The sequence below is a fragment of the Emydura macquarii genome, unplaced genomic scaffold (genome assembly GCF_026122565.2).
Source record: "Emydura macquarii macquarii isolate MOO-44397 ecotype Brisbane River unplaced genomic scaffold, CSIRO-AGI_Emac_v2 contig_2734, whole genome shotgun sequence".
In the NCBI taxonomy this organism is placed as follows: Eukaryota; Metazoa; Chordata; order Testudines; family Chelidae; genus Emydura; species Emydura macquarii.
This window is the reverse complement of record NW_027132871.1, coordinates 1449749-1474796: the sequence shown is the minus strand read 5'-3', so window position 1 is coordinate 1474796 and position 25048 is coordinate 1449749. Positions and strand designations below refer to the sequence as shown.

General features: G+C 39.8%; 1 protein-coding gene across 5 annotated transcripts in view; it reads right to left on the bottom strand.

The window, feature by feature from the left end:
- CTPS2 (CTP synthase 2) overlaps positions 1-24973 on the bottom strand; it is a 131911-nt gene extending 106938 nt beyond the window's left edge. Inside the window, exons 1-6 of one of the 5 annotated variants that reach the window (XM_067566101.1) lie at positions 24913-24973; positions 15641-15703; positions 14783-14848; positions 11781-11986; positions 3629-3799; positions 1687-1787 (exon numbers count right to left, since the gene is read on the bottom strand). In XM_067566101.1, the coding sequence (XP_067422202.1) occupies positions 1687-1787; positions 3629-3799; positions 11781-11946 (438 nt within the window). In that variant the 5' untranslated portion in view covers positions 11947-11986; positions 14783-14848; positions 15641-15703; positions 24913-24973. Of the gene's footprint in view, positions 1-1686; positions 1788-3628; positions 3800-11780; positions 11987-14782; positions 14849-15640; positions 15704-18276; positions 18308-22532; positions 22852-24912 lie in introns of those variants that run through there. The other 4 variants (XM_067566099.1, XM_067566098.1, XM_067566102.1 and 1 more) reach the window with 4 other exon arrangements.
- Positions 24974-25048: the final 75 nt, after the last annotated feature.

Sequence of the window (25048 nt, the reverse complement as noted above, 5' to 3'; positions counted from 1 at the left end):
GAATCAAGTAGTAGGGAACAAGTTATCAATACACTAAACTGCATTTTGGTAAACGAGAATGAAACTGTTTTTAGTTTCCTATTTGCTAAATTAATAATAACTAAGGTAAACATAAGAAGGGCATTTAATGCTATTGTCATAGCTCTACAATGTGATAAACTGCACATGACCAGTTTGGCATGCTAGTAAAAGCAGAAATAGTTAGAAATATGTTATGCCAAGGCAAGATAGAAGTAAGGAATAAACTAAATTTATAAAGAAATGTATTCAGAAAAGGCGATGATAGAAATGATGGAGCTGCATAAACAGTCTTCCAACATCGCCCTTAAAACCAAAATTATCTCAGAATGTGGTCTGATGTGCCCTCTTGTGGTCTCTGGGATCATTGCATATTTTTGTTCAACTAAAATTTAAAAAACAAAAACAAAACATGAAGACTATATTGTATTTGACACATATATAATAAACCTACTTACTGCAACAATTTGTCATTCATAAATTATATTTGTCACCTGACAGTCTTGAAACTGTATTTGAGTATGTCTTGGTCTCTACAGAAAGTTTTCTGATTTGGAGAAAAGAAGCTTTTTAATCTTAAGGTTAAGAATCACTGACAGTCTCATCCTTATCTAATGTAAGGATGTTTCTGTGCACCTTTTCCTGTTAATTGCTCTTTCCAAGCTTAAAAGAAATGTTGGATCCATATGGTACACTTCATAAATATAGTGGTATCTTTCTGATCAAGCCAAAACTTGAGGCTGAAACTTTAAATCAAAGCTGGATGTCTTTCTAAAATATATGCTATGGTTCAAAAAGAAACTATGAGCTTGGTACAGAAATTAATAAATGTTTATGGCCTGTGTTATGCAGGAGATCAGACTAGATGATCATAATAGTCCTTTCTGGCCTTAAAACCAATTAAATACTCTTTTCTTCAAATTCCCAGACATGTCTTCTTCAGAAACTTCATTGAAACTGGAATAATAATAAATAGTACCACCTAGCACTTATGAAGTGATTTTCATCCATACATCTCAAAGTGTTGGGACCACAGGAGGGACCACACTGCTTTGCCAGACCTTTAAAAAAAATAGCTAAAATGTGACCTTGATTTAGAAGTGCTTATATACATTCTTGAAAGCATGGTCATGAACAACACAGAAGGATCCTTCGTTTGAAGATTGCAAGCTATGATCTGAAGAGTTCCTCTACTGACTATGATGTTATGATTTCTGAAATCATCCAGGAAATTATGTCCTGCTCCTTAATATGGTTAACCCAGTGCATAGCTGGAATGCATTATGTATGGCTTGTGAAAAATCCAGGAAAGGTGAAAATAGGTACACCCGAACTTATTTACACTGACTGGCTACTTTAATCTTATGAAAGAATCAGCTCCTAAGAATCCATTCTTTAGTTTCAGCAATTTTCAATGCTCTACATGGGGATTTAATCACATTAATGGAAGTTGCAGAGCTGAATCCATGCATAATATACTCAGAATTAACCCCACGGGCCATACAATATTTGTTCAGTATACTTTCTTGTATTGCTATCCATATCAACTCAGTCCAACTTATACACACACAGCATAATACTAGAGAGGAAAGGAAAGCTCTATTTACTCATCACATCTAACCAACCTGATAGATATACACCTGCAGAGATGGGAAGTTTCATACTTGCCTCAATGACACATATTTGTGGCTCTTCCTTGTCACTGTCAACAGGAACCTTTGCCTGATTCATCACCCATTCTTGAACAGCATCAGTAATGTGTGGAACAACTGCAAGGCAAAATGATAAAAGGAAGCAAGTTAAAGAAGTATGGGTTGGATGAATGGACTATAAAATGGATAGAGAACTGGCTAGAGCATAGGGCTCAACGAGTAGTGATCAATGGCTCCATGTCTAGCTGGCAACCGGTCACAAGCGGAGTTCCCCAGGAGTCGGTCCTGGGGCCGGTTTTGTTCAACATCTTTATTAATGATCTGGAGGATGGGGTAGATTGCACCCTCAGCAAGTTTGCGGATGACACTAAGCTGGGGGGAGTGGTAGATACCCTGCAAGGTAGGGATAGGATACAGAGTGACCTAAACAAACTGGAGGATTGGGCCAAAAGAAATCTAATGAGGTTCAACAAAGAAAAGTGCAGAGTCCTCCACTTAGGAAGGAAGAATCCCATGCATAGCTATAGACTAGGGACCAACGAACTGGGCAGCAGCTCTGCAGAAAGGGACCTGGGGGTAACAGTGGATAAAAAGCTGGATATGAGTCAGCAGTGTGCCTTGGTTGTCAAGAAGGCTAATGGCATATTGGGCTGCATTAGGAGGGGCATTGCCAGCAGGTCACGGGAAGTGATTATTCCCCTCTATTCGGCATTGGTGAGGCCACATTTAGAATATTGTGTCCATTTTTGTGCCCCCCACTACAAAAAGGATGTGGACAAGTTGGAGAGAGTCCAGCGGAGGGCAACAAAAATGATTAGGGGGCTGGAGCACAGGACTTATGAGGAGAGGCTGAGGGAACTGGGCTTGTTTAGTCTGCAAAAGAGAAGAGTGAGGGGGGATTTGATAGCGGCATTTAACTACCTGAAAGGGGGTTCCAGGGAGGATGGGGCTAGGCTGTTCTCGGTGGTGGCAGATGACAGAACAAGGAGCAACGGTCTCAAGTTGCAGGGCGGGAGGTCTAGGTTGGACATTAGGAAAAAGTTTTTTACTAGGAGGGTGGTGAAGCACTGGAATAGGTTACCTAGGGAGGTGGTGGAATCTCCATCCTTAGAGGATTTTAAGCTGAGGCTTGACAAAGCCCTGGTTGGGATGATATAGCTGAGGTTAGTCCTGCTTTGAGCAGGGGGTTGGACTAGATGATCTCTTGAGGTCCCTTCCAACTCTAATATTCTATGATTCTATGATTCTAATGTAAGGCCACATATTCCTCCCCACTTAGAGAGGAGAGAAAAACCCAGTGGGGTAAGTAGCTGTGGGGGAGGGGTGAAAGGGAAAAAGCAGCCAGCCCCACGGCATGTTCCTCCTTTCTTTGAGATGCCGAAGTCCCTCCAGAAGACTAAAGTATGGCCACATCTTGTTGGCAAGGAAGAAGGGTTGAGACAAGGCAGCAAACAGCAGCTGCTCTATGCTGTTTGCTCCCCTCTGAAACTTGAATGGGTGAGCGTGCCAATGCTTCCAGTGTGAATAACTGCATGCAAATTTAAAAGAATGTTCCTGAAGCTGAATATCTGCAGATGCAACTAAAATTTGCTCTTTGCAAACATGTATGCAAATAAAACTTGATTACTGGAATGCAGATGGAAAGCAAACTCCTCCTGGACCATCTGGAGGACAGAATGATGTGCTTATCTAGCACATTTGGCAGCTTCAGCGTACTTTCCTACTGTACTCAAAACTGTCCTTGACCTAAATTAAGTTACAAATTCAGTTGTCCAATTCATCAACAAAATTGTCATAAATCCAGAAAAATATTAGAAATGAGCACTTCATTCACATTAACCGAATAATGCAAATATGTCAGTATACCTCTGAATGAATAAAAGTTCCCATGTAATTGTTCTAAACAGTTTTATTAGAAACTCAAATAATCTGCATGAATTTAAACTATATAAAAGCACCTTGAACTGTCTTTCCCAGGTAATCGCCATGTCTTTCTTTATTGATTACATGTTGATAAATCTTTCCAGTGGTGATGTTGTTATCTTTATACAGGTTAATGTCCAAGAATCTTTCATAATTTCCCAAGTCTAAGTCAACTTCTCCACCATCATTTAATACAAAAACTTCACCTGAAAAAGAAAATGAAAACTTAAAAAATAAATTGTACAGGGTTTTCCTCCTACATTAACACACAGGAAAGTAATATAATGATTACAAATTACTAAATAAATAATAGGAATTCTGCAAACATAATAAATACATTTTAGGTAAAGGTGAGGTATAAATAAGTTCAATGAAATGCAGTGCTTTATTTCAATGATGTTAAGTATTTTTAGGATCAAACTTGGGGTAAAATTTTCATGAGTGATTTAGGTACTTTTGAAAATTTTACCCCTAGTTTTGATTCAGTTGTTTCAGCATAAATATCTGTTTCATCAAACCTGGTTCATCATACCCATACAGCTAGAATCTGATCCAGAGACCACTGTAGTCAGAGGAATCTTTCCATTGACTTCAAAGAGCTTTGGATCAAGCCCAGAGACTTTTTTCAACCTCTAAGGATGCCTCTTTTAAACTGTAACCCTTCATAAGCGTGTGGGGGAACCACACCTGTTGCCTCCAATATGGCTTCATATGAGATCAGATGGGAAAATGCTTTGGCAGAACTGAAATGTTCAGCAAGAGCCTAGCTCTTACACATCAATGACTGGAAAATTTGCTAGATTCCTATAGTAGAAACGAAGATAGAATCTTCTGAAGGCAAGCTCTGGAATATGGAAATACACAGGCACAATGTAAAACATGTCCATTGGGGGATATGACACTCTCTTTGAACAAACAGAGAAAATGCACTGCAGAAGAGGGTGGATGTTTTACAATCTGATTCTGTGATGTGCTAAAATCCTCCAGTGTGCTATTAATTTCCCACTTAAATCATGAGAGCTGAGTACACTCAGCACCACTCAAGACTAGGCTCTTTGAAAATAAAGAATGAGGCAAATCTGGCTAATTGGAAATCATGACAAGATTAACGTGGGAACTCTGAACGGTGGGTTCGGCTAGCTAAAGTTACATTGCTGGCAGTATTTTGACCAAAGGGATCTGTCATCCTGGTGTTTGCTAGGAGAGTAGTTCTCAGCCATTTTGGGCTCAGGACCCATTTGTAAATGTTTATGGCCTGTTATGACCCAGGAAATAGTCTGGGGATAGAGGCCCTCAGCCATCATCCCTGATGTCTGGGCCATAACTGAGTGACACTGGGACCCCAGAGGTTACAGTGTCTGGAGCAGGGAGGTGAACCCAGCCAGCTCCGTGGAACAGGTGCCACAGGAGCTGCCATGTGATCCTTCGAAACATTCTAGCGACCCAGTTTTGGGTTCCAATCCACAGATTGAGAAACACTGTGCTAAGGGTTTCCTGACAAGTGAAAGTGCTGTAAGCATAGCATACAGAGCTGTATTGATTACTTGTAAGACTATTGATACAGAATGCTACTCTGCAAACTTTGAGGAAGATTTAGGATCTGGTATACCGTACTAATGGGGGGAAACCGGCACATTTCCAGACTACACTGACTAGTCTTTTAGAGCCTGTTCAAATCAGATTTTCCATTGATTTCAATGAGCATTGGATTAGGCCCTTAAAGGCTAGCAAGTGTTTTGGGATTGTAAAAGATAAAAGATGATATGATCTAAGACTGAAATATGCCTTTCTGTCTCCCATTAGATGACATTGGTGCAAGGGGAGAGGACAGATTTAAACATTTCAGTCACCTGAAAAAGTCTAAACATTTATTGCCGCCAAAATGCCATACTTAAATTAAGCTGGACCCAGATGAGATGGGAAACAAGAAGTCATGTAACTGTTTTCTATTCTCTCTATTTACATATAGATATATTTAGCCATTGTATTTCACATCTAGTTTTGACTTAATGGCTCATTTTCTTCACTAATCTGAGCTGCAGGAAGTCAAACCTGATGGACACTGTCCCAAGGTTTGGGGGAATGACACAGTAAGTAGAGATGGGCAGCTCAGTGGCATAGGCCAGGCTAAAATATGGCCTACAAAGTCTTAGCCCTGAAGCAGGCTTTTTTCCTTTTTATTTTTTTCTTTTCTCTTTTTTTTTTTTTTTTTTTTTTTTAAATTAGATCCTTTTATATTTCACAATTTTTTTAAAAAAACTACAGGAGTTAATTTTATGTGGATGCTTTTTGTCATCTGCTTAACTCAAATATTAATATGGTTTAAAATATATATGGCAAGAGATCGGTCCATAAAATAATAATTGCTGGTATTCTTTTTAAATTATTAATGAATAAAAATCTAATAGTATTTATATCTTAATAAAAATGAATGGGGCAAAATTCTGCCCTTGGTTAAATTGCATAACCTCAGTGCAATACACAAAATTACACAAATAAAATCTAGTGCAAAATTTGGCCCTCTCATTTTAAAAATCACCTATTGAAAATTTACAATAGTTTCTCCAGTAATATGCTTCAGTAATACAAATAGGTTTAATTAATGTTTGTAAAGCATTCTGAAGATTATGAGTGCTATTATAATATTATTATCAGCAACAAGTACATAAATAGACTTGTTAACTTTTATTTGAAAGTACAAGCTATTATGACCTGTTGTTAAAGGACTACTGGTACGTATTTAGGCACACAATTAAATCTATATTAAAAATATACTAATTTACACACAGCAGTCAAAGGAACTTTATTACCTATAGTAATAATTTCACTTAACTGCCTACTGCTTGTTCTAGTCATAGCTCCTTATATCTGAAACAGGATTTTATTTTCCTTTATATTAAATGCACTCTTATTTACTCTTATCTGCTTTTTCATTTAAATGAATATCTCTAGTGATAACTTCCAGTTATACACATAAAAATAACACAACTTGACATTTATGAGGTATTAGTTTTCTAGACGTATAGACAAGAAATGATCTACAAGACTACTTTAAAGCAAAAATATACAGACTAACAATACTACGGATACTGAACTAGTTGAAAAACATTTCTTTAACAAATCTTGCCCAATATAATATAATATAATATAAATAAATAAACAAATAAACAAACAAACACTTAAGTATTTTGCTTTTTGCCCAGAAAGATGGCTAAGTAGGAGTACCACCAATTTACAGATGAGAAAAAATTTCTCAAAATAAGACCAAAATTTTCCATCTAAATGAGTGGCTTAAATTTCAGAGATGAAGAAATAGGGACTTAGGCCCACATTAACTTGAGGTACCCATATTTGAAAAGTATGGCATAAACAATTTACCTGTAGCCTATAGGTATTCGTCAGTAAGGCACAAGTATAAATTAAGGCAGTAATGCAATATGCCTAAAAGCCTCAAGACCTGTAAAACAATAGCTTAGCTAAACTAATCAAGGTCTAAGGCCCAAAAAGGCTTAGCATAAGCAGCTAACTGGGAATAACCGTAGATCATAAGATATCACAAGATAGAATGCTATCATAAACAAGTATGACTAAACTGTAGACAGGTAACCACAAGATGTCAGTTTATACCAGCTTTAGATATTTTAAGTTAGGAACAACAGCAGATATCCAACCACAAAAATGCCATAGTCATCAATTGACAAATATGCTAATGAACATGCGGTGAAGGTCTAGTAATCTATGGGAGAAGACCACCGCAATATTTGTACGGTGAGGAAATACAGATAAGGAAAAGGGGCTGAGACACCTACTGAATATGCATTAGGCACACTGGGAATCAGCTTAATACATAAAAGCTGCATTTTGGCCTGTGTGCCTTGGGAGATGCCAGGATGATGACTGATGGTAAGGATGATGACTAACATTTTGAGTTGTTCTGCAAGAAATGGTGTGAGTATATGGATGCTCAGATACTCATTTTATATTATTTCTACCTTTTTTGCTGAGCTGAAGTGTTTGTGATGTTGCTAACTGTGCTAATAAAAATATTACAAAGACAGAAGGCCTTTCCTAAGTGTCTCTACCGTGCACAACAGGGATCTCAACATTGTGGTAACTCTAATACTTCTGGGTCTGATCATGAGCCATGACCCTCCCAATCCACTGAATGTTAATATAATTAACACACAATCAATAGATCAGGCAACATACCTAAGGTCACCCAGTGAGTCAATGGCAGAGCCAGGAATAAAATCCAGTTCTCCTTAAGTCCCAGTCCTGTGCCTACCTATTGAACTAGGCTGCTTCTGCATCATCATCTCAGCTACCCCCATTCAAGTGTTGCTGTGCTAGTCCCTCAGTCATATTTCTCTCTGGCTTAAAAAGTAACAGTTCAGTTCTTCAAAGCTCCTGCATTCTGAACTTTGAAATTGACAGGACACAGTTCTGAATTTGATTTCCTATGGTGAATAAGCCCCTTTTCATTTTAAATAGATACCAGAGTACACTTAGACTCCAAGAACAGCTGGAAATATTTTAATAATCAAGGGGGTTTTCTCCAGTTTTCCACTACACTAACCACCCACAAGATATTCAGGCCAAAAGCTATAACTTCTGAAGCTGTCAAACTGACAAGAATAAAACTGTCAAAGATTTGTCTTCTCATGAAACTGAGAAAGTGACTTTACAGTTAAGACTATAATGTGTTTTCCATTATAAACCCAATTTTGACCTTCACTTCTACCTTCCTCAGAAAGACTCCTTTCTGTCTGAAATTTTTTTACATGCGGCCTCCTGCCAGAGAACTTTTTAGGGAAGTCTTTGAAAAATGAGCTCTTGCAAAGATCTATAATCTTTTTAAAAATGTTGTATCTCAAATATAGGTAGGTCTAGTAACATTAAATTTGGTTTATTCATAGTATCATAGAAGTTAGAGATGAAAAAAGCCTATTAGATCACCCAGTCTATCTTCCAAATTGGATAGTGCGACTTTCAGTATTTTCTGGAAGTCTGTTTTTTTTATTCTAGTTTGCATGAATCAACCAAGATACCCAAACGCAGATCAGATGCAGGACTCCAGCCTTCTGTGTGTGAGACTATGCACACCTTTAGCAAACATTTTTAAAGACTGCTAAGAGCTAATGGAGTCCTCAAAGGCTAATATGTCTGAGAGCTCCATTAGCTCTTGCAAATTTTCTAAAGACCGCCAAAAGGCCTGGATAGTCTGACAATGGGTGGGTTGGAGGTATTGAAGGAACCAGTGCAATCCTAGATGAAGATTTTTCAAAGGCACAAATGAGAACTAGGTGCCCAATTCCTACTGATTTTCAAAGGGAGTTGGGCACCTAACTGCCCTTTGTGCCACCTTTGAAAATTTCTCCCCTTTGTACACTGGGTGATTGAGAGGATGGATGCAGTCTCTGATGAGTCTGACAATGTCCAGATAGGAACTCTGTTCCCTCTGCTGCCACAGAGAACCACCCTCCATCAGGCCCATAGTCAGCTGCACAAGCACTGCTGGATATGTCAACATTGCAGCTGGGAGTGTGCCTCCCAGCCTGGGTAGACAGATACATGCCTTCCCTGCTTAAGCTAGCACACCAAAAATAGCAGTATGAACACTGTGGCTCAGATGATGGCACTGGCTAGCCACCCAAGTATGGACCCAGGGGGTCGTGCAGGATCATGCTCAAGATGCCTAGCCTGTGCCGCTGCCCACGTCACAACATTCACGCTACTAGTTTTAGCGTGCTAGCTCAAGCGGGGCTAGTGTTTGTCTCTCTAGCCAGGCTGGAAGGCACACTCCCAGACGCAGTGTAGACATACCCAGCATTGTTTGTGCAGCTGACCATGATTCTGCAGGAGGGTTCTACCATTCTGCTCTGACACCCATTGTGGCCAGGTCCCTGAGTTGGCTATATTTGGTTTGTTGGCAGGTAGTTCGGTGCACAGCTCCTGCTTCACTTTGGGAGCAAGATGGCCCTCATCCCTTTCCATGATAGGTTTTCCTTTTACCAGCTGCTGCTCAGGAAGGGGTGTTAAAGTATCTTTTCTGGCCTCAGCTCTGTCTCCCCAGTATAAAGCCCATCTTTTCTGTCACAAAAATACACCTCTTTACACTCCCTCAATACACTTCACTTTAGGAGCAAAGAGAAACAATTGAGGCACTTTTTACCTCTGCACTCTTTTGGCATTTGTTCTGCCATAACAAGGTCTGCAAAAGGGGAAAACCTTTGCAATGAGGTTTTGCGGATCATACTAACACATCATGTTTTAGAATATACAATTGAAATGGTCTGGGTTCGTTTTCAGTCCTTGAAGCTCTGGAGATAAAAAGAATTGGAGTAGCTTAGCTTCAGTGGGAGAAGCTAAGTCTGCATCCAAAGCCAACAAGTTTGTCCCTGCCTCCAAAAGCTGCAGGGTAGACTAAAGACTTAAGGTCAGAATTTGCCTAAAAAACATAATTAAAAATAGCACTATTAGCAGGAGGTACATTGCTGAATGCTGTGCACAACTTATTTTGTGATGAACAAATTAATGATGTTGCAGAGAGGTAGCGTTTTCCTTTTTAAATCTGGATCTTGACCATGTAAAACTATAACTCATCAACAATTTTTTTCGAGCCAGTACTACAAGTATGGAGAATTATATGTAATCAAGCATGCTTTAAAACTTCAACTCATAAAATTATAAAACTCCAGTTTTCTGTGAGAGCCTAAAATGTACACTTTCAGCTAATGATAGTGGCTTGTGGGATGCTTTCCAAAGCTGGCTGGTTAGCAGCATAGCCACATGCTCTTGACACCTGGATGGATTTTTGTCCTAGTCAAATCCATTTTGATTTGGATTATTAATTCAAGTTTGAGGTGACGCATTCCAACCTCACTCTCTTTAGGATATCAGAAGGATATATAGGTTTTGTCTAAGAGTTTAACCAAGACATACTGGTACATCACATTATGCTGGCTTTACTAAGGCACTAGTCAGTAATATACACATTTGTTAGAACTTTTTTGCTTGTTTTGCCTTGTTTTCAATTCAACTGACATCATTCAAACCAAGATCTCTTTCTAACGGTCCTTCTCTACACAGCATTGGCATTTAAAACATCAACAGATTCAACTTTGTTGTTAAATCAAGTTATATTTATTTAATTATTTAAATCTCTTCTTGTAATCCTTCTGACCCCTTAATTATTTATATTGCTCTTTAAATACCCTCCGATTTGTTGACAGATATATGGTACTGAGGTGTTTAGATGAATGGGTCAAATTCTGACCTGTTACACCTGTGCTATCCCACTGACACAGATTTTACATTCAAGGGACTATCTCACCAATACTGTGATAGAGAGTCCTTATTACCTCTGTGACATGATGTCTCTGGCAGAGCAGCCCAAAATCATTGGCCACTTTTTGTCATTATTCTGCATTATAAGATCATATCAAACTGAATTTATGCTTTCCAAGTGGTTCCCTCCCTCAAAATATCTGTGTTCAGATTTGTTTCTCTCACTGTACTATAGTTTGTATTTCCAAGCAGATTCTCGTATTGTTATTTCCAAGCTCTCTAGATCCCTTTGTGTTATTTCCATGTCTTCACCGGTGTTCACACTACCTTCAAATTAGGTATAACCTGAAGTGAATTAATTGTTGTTTTACCTTGCCATGTATCATTCACTACTAATGACATTTAAATAAAATCACATTTAACACCAATACCTCCAGCAGCCCACTAGACACCTCTATAGCCCCATGTTATGTGTCATTTCCTTTTGTTACCTAGTTTTCACTCTGGATGGCAGTGTTCATAAGCAAGTGCATATGAATTCATTTTCAAGTAAGATTTTTGGAGGGCGCAATATCAAGTTACATATCAAGTTGAGACAAAGATCAGGTAGAGTGAACATTGGGGAAAAATTCCTACCAGTGCAATCTATTAGACTGTGCAATAATCTCCCAGCAAAAGTGACAGAAGCCCTTTCACTTGAGTTATCTTAAATAAAACTGGACAATGCACTTGAAATGCTGTAGGGAATAATCCTGCACTGTCAAACAGATGGAAGGATAACCTGATAGATTTTTACTACCTATAATTTTTCAAGAACATTATAAATTTAAAATTCTGTTTATGAAAATGAATCACAACTGAACTTATACATGCAGAAATAATAAGCATCACCCTTCATACCATGCTCATATGGTGAGAAAGTTCCAGCATCTATGTTAATATAAGGATCAATTTTTATTGCAGTGACTCGCAGACCACATGATTTCAGTATGGTGCCAATGCTGCTTGCAATGATTCCTTTGCCAATGCCTGAGATGACACCACCGGTTACCAGGATGTACTTCATTGGAAAATGAGTAGGAGCACATAGGTCTCGAGTTGAAAATCTAAAAGTGATAAAAAGCACATTTGGTAAATGCATATTTGGCAAATGCACATTTATTCTTAGAAATCACACTAAATCAGCATGCAAAAAGGAATGCTAAAATGAACTTCAGAAACCAAAATATCAAAATCAAATATAGTCACCATGTTGGACTTAAAATCTATTAAAATATAAAGTATTTTTTTTACCACTTCATACATATTCTGCTAACTTTAGCTCAAAGATTTTTCATTCCTATGGCATTAGCCACAATAAAGTTTATCTTTGTCCGACAATTCTATCTTTAGAAGAAGAGGCTGAACCTCTGCAGGACTGGCTGAACCATAGGATCCCCTCACCCTGTTTTCCATCTGATTTTCATTCCCGCCCCCAGTGCCTATCACATAGCCACTTTTCTTCCAGAAGGAAAATGGAAGCAGATCTTCCACAGAACAATGCATGACACCTTTTTCTTACATGTTTACCCCATTCATATGGAGAAAACAACAAAACAATTAATATGGGGAAAAGAAGCAAAATAATAATTTGAAGACTTGCATTCTGCTGCAAAGTAAAAAGACAGTGTGGTGGCTGAAAAGCAAAGTTACAGCTTGTAATATATAAGTCTCCAATTTAAAAGGACATGATAAATGTAATGGTAAAGTGAAGCTGGGCAGTTATACTTGAACCAGGGGGGTTGCTTTGGTTTCCTGGAAGTTGATTGGCTAGTCTTGGGATAGAAAGGCTAGGAACACTGGCTCCTGGGAATTGTTGGATAATAGAACATTCTAAGACATGAGTCTGGGACACCTGGGCCAGAGCTGTGTCCACACTGCAAAACGATGCAGTATGGACCTTGCTGGGTCTTAGGGCGTAGGTCCTGAGGGCTTACTGGCCCAAGTCAGATAGATTTGTGTGTAGATGGAAGGGGTGTTTGGGTTCAAGCCTGAGTCTGAGCCCAGACTTACACTGTAATGTAGACATACCCTTAGCGTCCCGACACCTATTTGCCAAGGTTGGCATTCTGCCACAGTCTTGAGACATAGCATTGTCTAATGGGTCGTGCATTGGGCTTGGAGCCAGGAATTTGAATTCTAAACCTGGCTGGCTCAGACACCGATGGCTCTCTACAAGTCATAAAAGGCATGTCTATGCTGCAAAAAATAACCCCACGGCAGCAGGTCTCAGAGTCCGGGTCAACTGACGTGGGCTCACAGGGTTTATGCTAGGGGGCTATAAAAATAGCAGTGTGAAAGGTCCTGCTTAGGCTGGAGCCCAGGCTCTGAAACCCAGCAAGCAAGCTGGGTCTCAGCGCTCAGGCTCCAGCCGGAGCAGTAACATTCTGCATTAAAATTTTTAGCCCCATAGCATTAGCCCTGCGAGTTGACGTCAGTTGACCCAGGCTCTGAGACTCGCTGCCACGAATTATTTTCTGCAGTTTAGTCACACCCTTAACTTCTTTACATCTCATCTTCCGCATCAGTAAAACTGGGGATAATACAAACCAACATTTCTCTCTCAGAAGACATTGAAATAATTAATTTATATTTGTACCATACTTTGAAAATTAATGTGCTATGTAAATGTTTGTTATGATGATTTTATAACTTGATCAGCAGAAGAGGTGGACTATCACATTTCAGAGTTTTCTACAGTTTATTCTAGTACTGGTGTATTATCATCATGAGACATTCCTATACCTACGCAATAATTGAGATTCAGAAACAATACATATCTAAGACCAGGTCTACTCTAAAAAGTTAGGTCTATCCAGCTACGTCACATGAAAAATCCACACTCCTGAGCAACATAGTTAAGCCGACCTAACCCCTGGTGTAGACAGTGCTAGGTTATCTCTAGGGGAGGTGAATAAACTACAGCAATGGGAGAACTCCTTCCAACGCTAGAGCGAGGTGTTTACACGGGAGCACTACTTCCTATTTCCTGTTACAGCAAGGCTTAATTCCTATTTAACTTACCTTTTGAAAAGTAGGCTCTTTGATCAGTAGCTTCATTAGTTACATTTTCAAAGAACTCCCTACTACCCATCAGCTAACAAATTTAAAAGAGAAGAGCTCTGTGTGGCTTGAAAGCTTGTCTCTCTCACCAACAGAAGTCGGTCCAAAACAAGATATTACCTCACTCGCCTTGTCTCTGTAATATCCTGGAATTGAGACAGCTACAACTACGCTGCATGTTGTGTGACAGTAAGTTTAGACATAAACAAACAAAAGCAAAGAACTGCTAATACAGCACATTTAAGCCATTTTACACAGCCTAGCTTTTATTTCTTTGGCTTAATTTAGACAATTACAATTATTCATAACAATGTAGTTTGTGTTCATCTTTAGTACTTGCATGAAGTGAAAGTGCTATATAAGTGCTAAGTTATTTTGGTTTTCATTAGACTAAGTAGCACTGACATTTATTTGAAGTTGAAATTAATTTTTTTTTCCTTTGAATTTAGATGTGACTAGCAAAAATCTTTAGGCGCATGATCAGTACTTAAATCCACGTATTACACTGTAAATCTACTATATCAAATTACATTTATTAAGTATTATTTTTGTTTTTAATGAGATGCTATTTTGTTTTATTTCAGAAGCCTAGAATTCCATTAGTGAAAGGTGCCTAATAAAATATTTATATTTGAAATTTGCTCTCAAGTACATAGCTGGTCAACCATTTACCTAGAAAACAATAGGCATACAATAATCCTTGCCCTCTTATTTATTAATACTTTTGAAACAACAAACATTTTGGACCACAGAGAAATTGCATTAAACTGAAGAAAAGCACAAGTACAAAAAACACTGACCAACAGAGCCCTTTGCTTTGAATGACAATGTGACCATGGATTCAAAATACAGCAGACTTTGTGTTGCTAAGGAGAAATCACAGTTAATCCAAAATTGTGTCTTAAAGGACAGTCATCTTAAAAATTATGAGCCACAGTCTCTGCTATGTTGGTTATTCCCCTATAAGGACAAAGAAACTTGGTGAGTCTGAACTCAGAATCTCATCAGCCTTCTTCCATCAAGCAGGGGCACAGGCCCTTACAGACAAGGCTGAGGGGGTCAAACTCAAAAACCAGTGTATGTCTGCATCTGCCAGAGGGATCTACCTATAAAGGCTCTGTGTCTCTGCACTGTTTCCGGGACCTCCCCACTCTCTTCCAAGAATCCTTCAACTCCATCTCTAATGTATATGATCTTATAATTAACATTTTACAATTTTGAAGTATCTTTTGTTTTAAGATTTTAAAAATATACATTGTTTTCAGTGTATTATCTTTACTTCTCCTAGCTAAGAATCAAAGATCTGGTTTGACTACTCTGCCCAGTACCTCACCAGAGGACAGACATAGGAAGTGCAACAGGAATAACGTACTAGACAAGAGGCAAATGAAATGTATTCATCCTTTTATTCAGATGTCAGAGAGGAGTTAACAAGTACCAGACTGACATTCAGAATACATGCAACACAGCAGGTTGATGTGTCATGTTCAGAAACCTCTTATCCTCTAAACTATAAAATAATACGGAGTTCAAGGCCATATTACGGTGAAAAGATGAAGACTACTCTATTTGTAATGTTTCCGAAGTAAATATTAAATAAGTGCAAAGACATTGGAGTGTGAGACATACAAGAAGCTAAGATATCTTCAGAACTCTACCTTCTTCCATGTACAGCTGTAAGCAGTGCAGACCTTCCCAACATTACAATGTCACAAAGAAGTCTGCAAAACAAACAACAATACACACTAGTATTTATCTAAATCCAAGACACAAGCTGTTTAAAAAACAATGGGATACATTTTCAGAATGGTTTGCAGGAAAGACAGAGAGGTATAGTGCTCATTAACACAGTTCAGAGATTTGCATTTAATTATTCATGCACTTCCCTTAAAACTTAAACCAAATCTCTACAAGAAGGACATGTGTGCATCTGCATGTCAGTTCACACGATAAAGCTATACAGTCAGCAAGCATACAGCAGATTAAGGAAATACTGCCCAGTAAAAAAAAAACTCTATTAGAGAGAGTCAACAGTGCTTTAAAAAAAAATCTAGTAATTAGACCATGGTTTAAAATATTACCAGATCCCTGCTAGCCAGAGACTGATACAAAAAATGAGGTGAAGAATCGACTGCCAAAGTTTACTACCCTATAGTAGGACAAGATATATAACTACCACACTAAGCCCCAACCCCGCTGCTGGAAAGAACCAGGGTCGTGCGAGCTGAGCCTGCTGGAGGCGCCAGAGGTCTTAGTTAGTTGTGGATGTCTGATAAATTTGAAGCCCTCTCCAAGCATCCTCCTCTGGCTGAAGAGTGGGAGGAAGAGCATGCTGTCACTTTGCCACTCTCAACCCAGACTCACATGGGGGTAGCGTCACTCATTGCTCTAACCCTCCTCTTCTCCTAGCCTTGTTGTTTTGAGAGTCTCTGCTATTCTAACCAACTCTCAACCTCCTGGCTGTTACAGGGAAAGGAGTTTAATTTGTGCTGCTATCTCCCTCCCCCAGCTTAAACATGAAGGACCTCAATCAAGGCTCCTGAACAGTGCTGAACATCCTTTGGTCTTTCCTAAACTTGCAGTCAAATTGTTTCAGCAATTCAGTTGCACCTGTTGTCAGCAACAAGTAAATTTCCTAATGTAGACAAGGCCTTAGGAATGTTTTTATAACAGCTAAGTGGCAGTACTGCATAACATACAGGAGAAGGCCTGGATACAAGAACAATCTAACCTTGAATCTCTTGGGGCTTGTCTACACTAGGGAAAAACAGCAAAAAAAACCCTCCTGCTATTGAGTTGAAAGGCTTGATTTTGACCATGTCAGTGTTTTCAGCATTAGACGACCTAACCCTGCTCAGAGCAAGTCTAATTAATTAATTAATATGGCACCTAAAACATCAGTGGCAGTCAGCAGGTGATCAGGAATGTCAGAGTAATGACACTCTTGTACTTGGTTGAATGAGAGTGATGAATTACTTAACAAATTAAGATCTCCTGGAAAATCCATGGAACAACACAAAGACGCAACCATAGCCATAAAAAAAGATAGGACTACAAAAGAGCAAAAAAGAAGTTCCCACGGGATCAACGCAGGTCTGGTAATGACTTGGTACAAAGCAAATATTAGTAGAAAAAGAAAAGAAAAAAGAGTTCCTTTACATTCACATTTGTTATAAGCAAAAATGTTAACTCCAGAGGCCCAGAAAGACAAAAGACAAAGGAAAAATTTAGAAGAGTGGAGTACATGAAAAAGCACACTGCACAACACAAGCAAGCTCAGAAAGTATTCAAAGCAAATTTCTATTCCTGTGTGTGCTCTTATTGCTCTACATGGTTCTTGTATCAGTTCTTTATTTCTCTGATATAATTCCACAAAAGAACTGGACTGAAAGACACACAAGAAACCAAATCTAATGTTTGTACCTGAAACAGTTCTGCTGATAGGCAGGACTATTGATTGGCACTCTGGTTAGAACTCTTGCAACTGCTATGTCTAAAAGTGTATAAAACTGGTATAAACCATAGAAAGGAAGTCATGATGTGATAATCATTCTCTGGTTCTTAACAATTTGCATTTTTAAAAGCCCCTTTTTAGTGTCTTAGAGTACAGCCCTGCGCAGGACTATTTTTTTAATCCCACTCCCTTCCTTCCCCGCAATACCACTCCCACTTCCACCCACTCCCACATTGTTTCTTGCATTTTTATCCTGCTCCCATCTACAAAAACCTTAGATCCCGCAAATCCCACAAGAGATAGATTCCCCCATGCTCCTAAAAAAACCAACAAAAAATAACAGTTCATATATATAAACACACACACAGAAAGAATTCAGACAATTTTTACCACTAAAAAAATAAATCAAATCTTGATTAAACCATGTAAAAAAAAATACTTTAACTCCTGTTGTAATACATATCAAATCTCTTTCTATCCCTCACTTAAATTTAAGTATTAAAGCCTTTCTTTATTTAAAAAAAAAAGAAAACCTAGCTTTACATTGCTGAAATTCTATTTTTGACAAACTGATGAGAGATTTAGTGTTTTCCTGCAAACTTCCAGAGTCTGGTTTTTTTGCCCACCCAATCCCACCACAACAAAGTACATTTTACTCGATCCTCCTATTATGACAGCGGTTCCTGCGGGATCCCAGTCCACTGCAGGGCTCTAGCTTACAGGTGATCTCACTTGCTACGTACACAACTGTGGTACTATATTCACAAGAAATAGCGTAAAACTTGAAATTAGTGCTAAAAACAAAGGCTCTAGCCTGCAATGTGATGCACTAGATCTGACCTGTACATCTCTGCAGAGCCCCACTGATATCATTGGTGTTCTGCACACCGCCAGGGTCCATCCAAATAGAGTAACTTGCAAGACTGGGTCCTAAATTTCAATATTTGAAAAATAAGTGAAATCAATTTTACTTTACATATTAATTTATATTAGGGCTGTCAAACAATTAAAAAAATAATCACAATTAATCATGAGATAAAATATCAATTTTAATTTATTATAAATATTTTGGATGGTTTTCTAACATTTGCAAATATATTGATTTCAATTACAACACAGAATACAAAGTGTATAATACTCACTTTATATTACTATTTTTATTACAAATATTTGCACTGTAAAAAGGATAAACAAAAGAAATAGTATTGTTCAATTCACTTCATACAAGTACTGTAGTACAATCTCTATCGCAAAATTGCAACTCACAAATGTAGAAATTTTTTTTTAACATAACTGCACTCAAAAACAAAACAATATAAAACTTTAGAGCCTACGAGTTGAAGCATGAATGGGTATATGAATGTTTAGCAAATCTGACGTAAATACCTTGCAATACTGGCTATAACAAGTGCCATGCGAATCCCTGTTCTGACTTTCAGGAGACCTTGTAAATAAGAAGCGGACAGCATTATCTCCCGTAAGTGTAAACAAACTTGTTTGTCTTAGCGATTGGCTGAACAAGAAGTAGGACTGAATGGACTTGTCTGAGGTGAATTGACAAATATTATTTTATTTATCTTTTTTACAGTGTGATTAATCGTGACTTTTTTTTAATCTAGTTATTTTGTTTTGCGTTAGTCACATGCATTACATTTATTAATTGACAGCCCTAATTTATATATATATTTACTTCAAATAAATCTTCTCTTTTCAGGTCCTCTTCTCTTTGTCCCTCCTACTTCTGCCTGGGTTCCCCCCTAACCAAAACATACATCAATCCACTGATACTGATCATCACAAGAAGAGAAGGTTTATTGCTAAGTAATGTCCTTTGCAATGTTTCAGAAGTGGCCAACCAGCAGAGTGCAACAATGTAAATAAATAAATAATAATAATACCTAGTTGTTATGTAGGCCACTAACACTTGTAAATTTTGAAAACTACCTCATATGTGCCAATTTATAATTGCACAAACTATTTTAAAAGAATGTGACATATTTTAACCTGTGTATATGAACATATAGAGAATATTTTATAACACTATACTTTAAATCTAGTACACACAATGGGGGTCACAAAGCTTATGCACAAGTCCAGAAAAGCCACTTCATCAGAGAAAACATGTCATTATTGTAGCAATATTAAAACAAGGAGTTGAAAAAAATTAACTGATATCTACTAGCCAGAGGTTGACACAAAAGTTTCCCTCAACCAGTGAGCTGCAGGGATAACATCCTGGCCAGAAGTATAGCCACTTCTGTAAGCTGAGAAGAGGAAGGGCGCTAAGATTCCTGCCAGCAAATCTGGGAACACCATCATTCATAATATCCTCTGATGAGTAGTTCTGAAATGTGCAAGTCCCTCTTCCACACAGCCATCCTCCTCTGGCTGCTAGAAGAAGAGCAGAGGGTCTCTGTTACTACTCCGTCCCACAGTCTCCTGATTGTTGCCAAAAGGGGAGAGTAGTATTTCTACTACTCTACCCATTTTTCTGACTCCATCAGCTGGGTCCTCCTCCTTCCATGAATATCTCTACTGCCTGCTTCTGCTCATCATAGCTTTCCTAATCATCTGCACAATGAAACTAAACAAATTCGTATCATCTCCACTTCTTCCCACCTTCTGACAGCAGCAACAAAATGGACCCGAGTCTGATCATTTTCAGTCTGTTGATCCTTGGGAAAGCTATTAGCAAAGGCCCTAGAGTTTTCTTTATACAGACACAAAAAAACAGCACTATAGTGGTTCTCATTTGGAAGATTTTCTTTGTAACCATAAAAACTAGGAACTTTTTTAAATGAAAGCTTTTTATGCCAAAAGTGATGGTTAAGCCCAGCCAGTGAATATGTCCTCCTGGCTACTGGTAAGCACGTGGATTTTTCAAACCCTAATAGAATCCAGAAACATCATTTAGAACTTCATAGGTTCTACAATTCTAAGACATGCAAAATTTACAGGTTTTGCTACATAGAGGAAGAGGAAAATAATCCATGCTATTAATAACTAACTTTTCTATGCTAGTTTAAGGAGTTTTTTGTTTTAAAGATTTTGGATCTATCCACTTGTATTTTGGACTCCTCCTCCAGCTGCTGCTGTCAAAAGCATTTTGTGTCCAGCAAAGCAATATTCAATGCTCTTTGTGGGGAAAAAATATTGAATTGGAAATGTTAAACAGACACTTATGCACATCAATAACTGTACACAAGTGAGTAGCTCAGCTTAATGCAATAGGACTGCTCACTTCCATAAATGTTCACAAGATCAGAGTCTTAGGACTAATCCAGCTCCTACTGAAATAAATGAAAAAAAACCCACATTAACTTCAATGGGACTTCAGGTTGCCCAATAATTCATAGAAACAGCCTGTTTTTCTGCAATAATATGCAAGAATTCAAAGGGGCCTGGCAGGCCACAAATGCTGTTGAAAGTGGCAGCCAAACTAGTATGGGGAGCTATTCAATCAATCTCATCATTTTCTCCTTTGACTCACATGGCTGATATGCCTAAGCAGTGCTCTGTGGACAACAGAGTCTTTTACTTTCACTTTTAAAAGCCAAATTAGAAGCATTTAACTGGTTTCAGTTGTATAAATGAAAGTATTATTTCCAAAGATCCCATGACTTGTATATGAAAGGAGAAAGAATTTCACAAAGTTCACTAGGAAAGGGAAACAAAACAAAAAACACTGAAGGTATCAGGTTGCCATATGCTCTTAAAGGACAAAATCATGCAACCATACATGTGAGAAAAGTTGCTCAGTTGATTAGTTGCTTCTATTAACATAAGTTATTTTCAAGGTTAAGTGTTTGCAGGATTGTACCTCAAACCTGCAGTATTGTATTGAAAATGAATTAATATAACGGGTGAATTTTTTATTTACTTTTCACATTCCTGTTGGTGTTGTTATTGAGTTGAGAACTGCAAATAGCCTTCAGCAGAATGGGTCACATACTACACAAGTCATGTCTGTGACTAGAAAGTTATTTGTCCCTAGATTTGATCTATGACATGAGTGTCAGGAGATATTAATGATCCCAGCACAGAAAAGCTACAAGCCTTCAATTTTTGTTGCTGATAAATTTGCTAAAACTAATCTATGAGGATGAAGTCTGTGAACAGAAATAATTTCTACAATTATTGAACAGGAAGAGGCACTAGTGTATGACTTAAAGACATCTAAATATGAAAAATATTAGGAAGAGTGCAAAGAGGAATAAGGGACCTATAGGCCCCCTCTACCCTAGGAAAATACATATTGCTGACAAGAGCTGACAGCAACACATTGCTTGACTTCAATTTGTGCTGAAAAGGGTTCACCTGCTCATGTAGATAAGATCAAATAGTTTTCAACCCTATTTATTTATCTGGCTTATGCAACCTGGTCAAGCCACGCCATAGCGTTCTCATCAGCAAAGTTTAAGGCAGAAGATATCCAGAAAGCAGAGTCATTTTACAGTCCTCAACAACGTGTGTCATGGTTAGAGCCCTGCAAATCCACAGATACCCACTTTATAGCCACAAATATCGGCATCCGCAGATGCGGCTATCCACGGTCCATTTTTTGCAGATGGGGGATCGGATGCTGATCTCAAAGGTGGGGAAGCACCTGCCTGCAGCTCTGAGCCTTTGATGCTCACTCCCTGTCTTTGAGAGCCGGGGTGGCTCCCATGTGTTTACAGAGGAGGAGGGCAGTGACTGGCACGGCTCAATCTAAGGCCCTCCCTACCCACATTTGCAGGCAGCGCGGTTGGGCTGCCTGGGTGAAGAGGGCAGGCGCTAAATCCCACCTTCGTGTAATCCCACCGCAGCCGGGGGCTTCAGCCCGCCCAGGGCCACCCCGGGGAGCCCGAGCGGGGTTACATGGGGCCCCCCAGACCCTGCCAGTCAGCGGGGGGAGGGAGGAGCCCAAACCCGCCGCTGCTGCCTTGTCCCCGGGGCGCCTGAAAGCAGCGCCACCCCCGGGGAAACCTGCCCGCGGAGGGGAGCCTTCGCCGCGCCCGGTGCCCCTGGCCGCGGGCAGGAGCAGGGAGCGCGGGGGGCTGCGCTCGCAGGCAGAGGCCGGCAGCGGGGCCAGGCAGGCTGAGGCGCAGAGTTACCTCCTGGGCGCGGGCTGCGTAGTGGCTGCCGCGGTTGCAAGTTCCTCCTCCCCGGCCCCAGGTGCCGCCGCAGGCGGGAGGCAGAGGGGGACTGTCTCCGGCCGGCCGCCAGAGGGTGCCCAGCCCTGCGCTGTAGCGGGCGCCCGCTCCGAGCCCTGCCCGCCTGGAGGGAGCAAGGGGCGCCCTGCCCCGCCCCGCCCCTAGCTGGGAGGGAGCGGAGCTCTCTGAGGGAGGAGAAGGGGTGGGTGAGCCAGAGAGGCCTGAAGTCCGTGGGTAAATGCCCCAGGCCTGCAAACCTTCCCCCCCACACCCCGGCACTTTTTTGTACAAGCTTTTTCACCTGAGGTGCATGCGCTAGCCTAGGACATGTTATGCACATGTATTTATCTCATTTCCCTGCACAGCAATGGGGGCACTCTTTTGCATTAATGTACTGATGATCACATTACTACTGCTTCCAAAAGTCTCCATGGTATTTAAATTACTAATAGATCTTCTTTTTTCTCTATTTTCCAATCCTTGGGAAATTTCTGCTGAAGACTGAGTGATGCAGACAATGGATGTAGATGATGTTAGTGCACAAAGTCCACCTCCCTGCATTGGAATTTAGGCCCTGATCATATCAGTTATATTCACATAGCTGAACCCTTGCACCTGTGCAGAGTCCTATTGACTTCATTGTTCAGAGTCTCACTCTGAAAAGGAATGAAATTTAAATTTAAGAGTGCAAAATGATTAAGAAGAATTATTAGAGACATGGTGCAACTGTTCCTGGTTTGAGGGTCTGGGAAATAGGAAATAAAATGTTTGGTCAAACTCTGCCCTCACATATACTGCTGCCCTCACATATACTGCTACTATTGACTCAAGATATATAAATAATTTCAAAATTATGGAGACTTAAAGCAACAGCAGCATGGAGATCAGATAAGAACATGTTTTGTTACACTACTGAAAGGAAAAGCAAACTTTTTCCAAACAGTGCAGAACTGAGCTCTAAAACAGTGGTTTTCAACCAGGAGTCCAGGCCATGAACAGGTTTCATGGGGCTAGAGAGCAGGGCCAGTGTCAGACTTGCTGGAGTCTGGGGCAGAAAGCCCAAGCCCCACTGCTCCGGGCTGAAGCCTAAGACCGAGCAACTTAGCTTCATGAGGCCCCAGGCAATTGCCCGGCTTTGCTTACCCCCCAATGCCAGCCCTAGCTTTTAATCTACTGGATATGCAAAAAAGTAGTTGTTGTGGCACAGGTGGGTCATGGAATTTTTATAGCATGTTGAGGGGGAGGCCTCAGAAAGAAAAAGGTTGAGAACCTCTGCTCTAAAAGACAGAGCACAATAAATCTCTCTCCAGCTTTGTTGATTATTCAGAAATTCCTTTTATTTTTGTTAATGTAATTTTATATATCACATAGATGCTTTTGATTCATTTTAAACAATCCCTGCATCATGCACTGATCTGTCAGTGTCTCTGCCCTTTATTTTTACCTCTCAGTTCTCAAAAGGGTCTCATTCTATTTCACCTTTCCTAACTCCACTTAACCAGTAGGCCATCATCATGGCCAATCCTAAAGGGACCTGGTCTCCTTGCAGATTCAGGGCCACATGGATCATCTCTGGCTCCCTGCTTGAGGTCGTTTAGCTGTTTATTCAGTTTATGTCCGTCACCGGCAATTTTATGACACCACTGAAGCTTTTGGCACCCAGCTGTGTTGCTGCATTCCTTGGTATATACACTTCGGAATCTGTTGGTCTTCCATTCTAATCGTATGTCCATGCCAAGAAATCCACCAAAACATGGTGAAGACATAATCTTTAAAAAAAATCACTGTCAGGTTTAACATTATTATTTTTACAAAGCCATACATCTGCTTAATGCTTTATGGACAAATACAGATGACAGGATCCTGCCCAAAGCAGCTTGCAACCTATGATGCCGTTCATGCACACACTGCACTTTACACACATGAGAAGTACTATAGGACTTCAAGTTACTATTAATTGGTACTTAAAATTAAGTACATCCATGCATGATCTCAGGGCCTAAGGTTGCATGTATGATAACAAAATCAGGGGGCTGAGGTGAGGAGTGCTGCAGCCTGGTGGATAAATGTATTTATTTACAAAATACCCATATCGGTAAAAACTAAACAAAATCCCCAAAACCGTGTCTTCAGCAACGGTGGAAGAACATATTGGATTCCTTCTCTCCCTCCTTGCCTTCCATGAGCAGGGAGGCTGCAATCTTTTTGCACTTGCCAGTGACTTCAATGACCAACCTCCAGATGGAAGAATTTAGGGGAGAGCAGGGCGCTCCTGCACCCCAAATCACCCCTCTCCTTTGCTTCCCTATCTCTAGTCCTTCCCTTCAGCCACGCAACTCACGCTCGCTTCCACGGGTTTCACCTCCCAGCTGAGGTCCCACTTCCTTCCTCCTCGTCCTAGTCTTAATCCTAGTCCCCTCCCCCGCGCTTTTGCCGGGAGGCAGGAGGAGGAGGAATAGAGAGGAAGTACAGAGTGT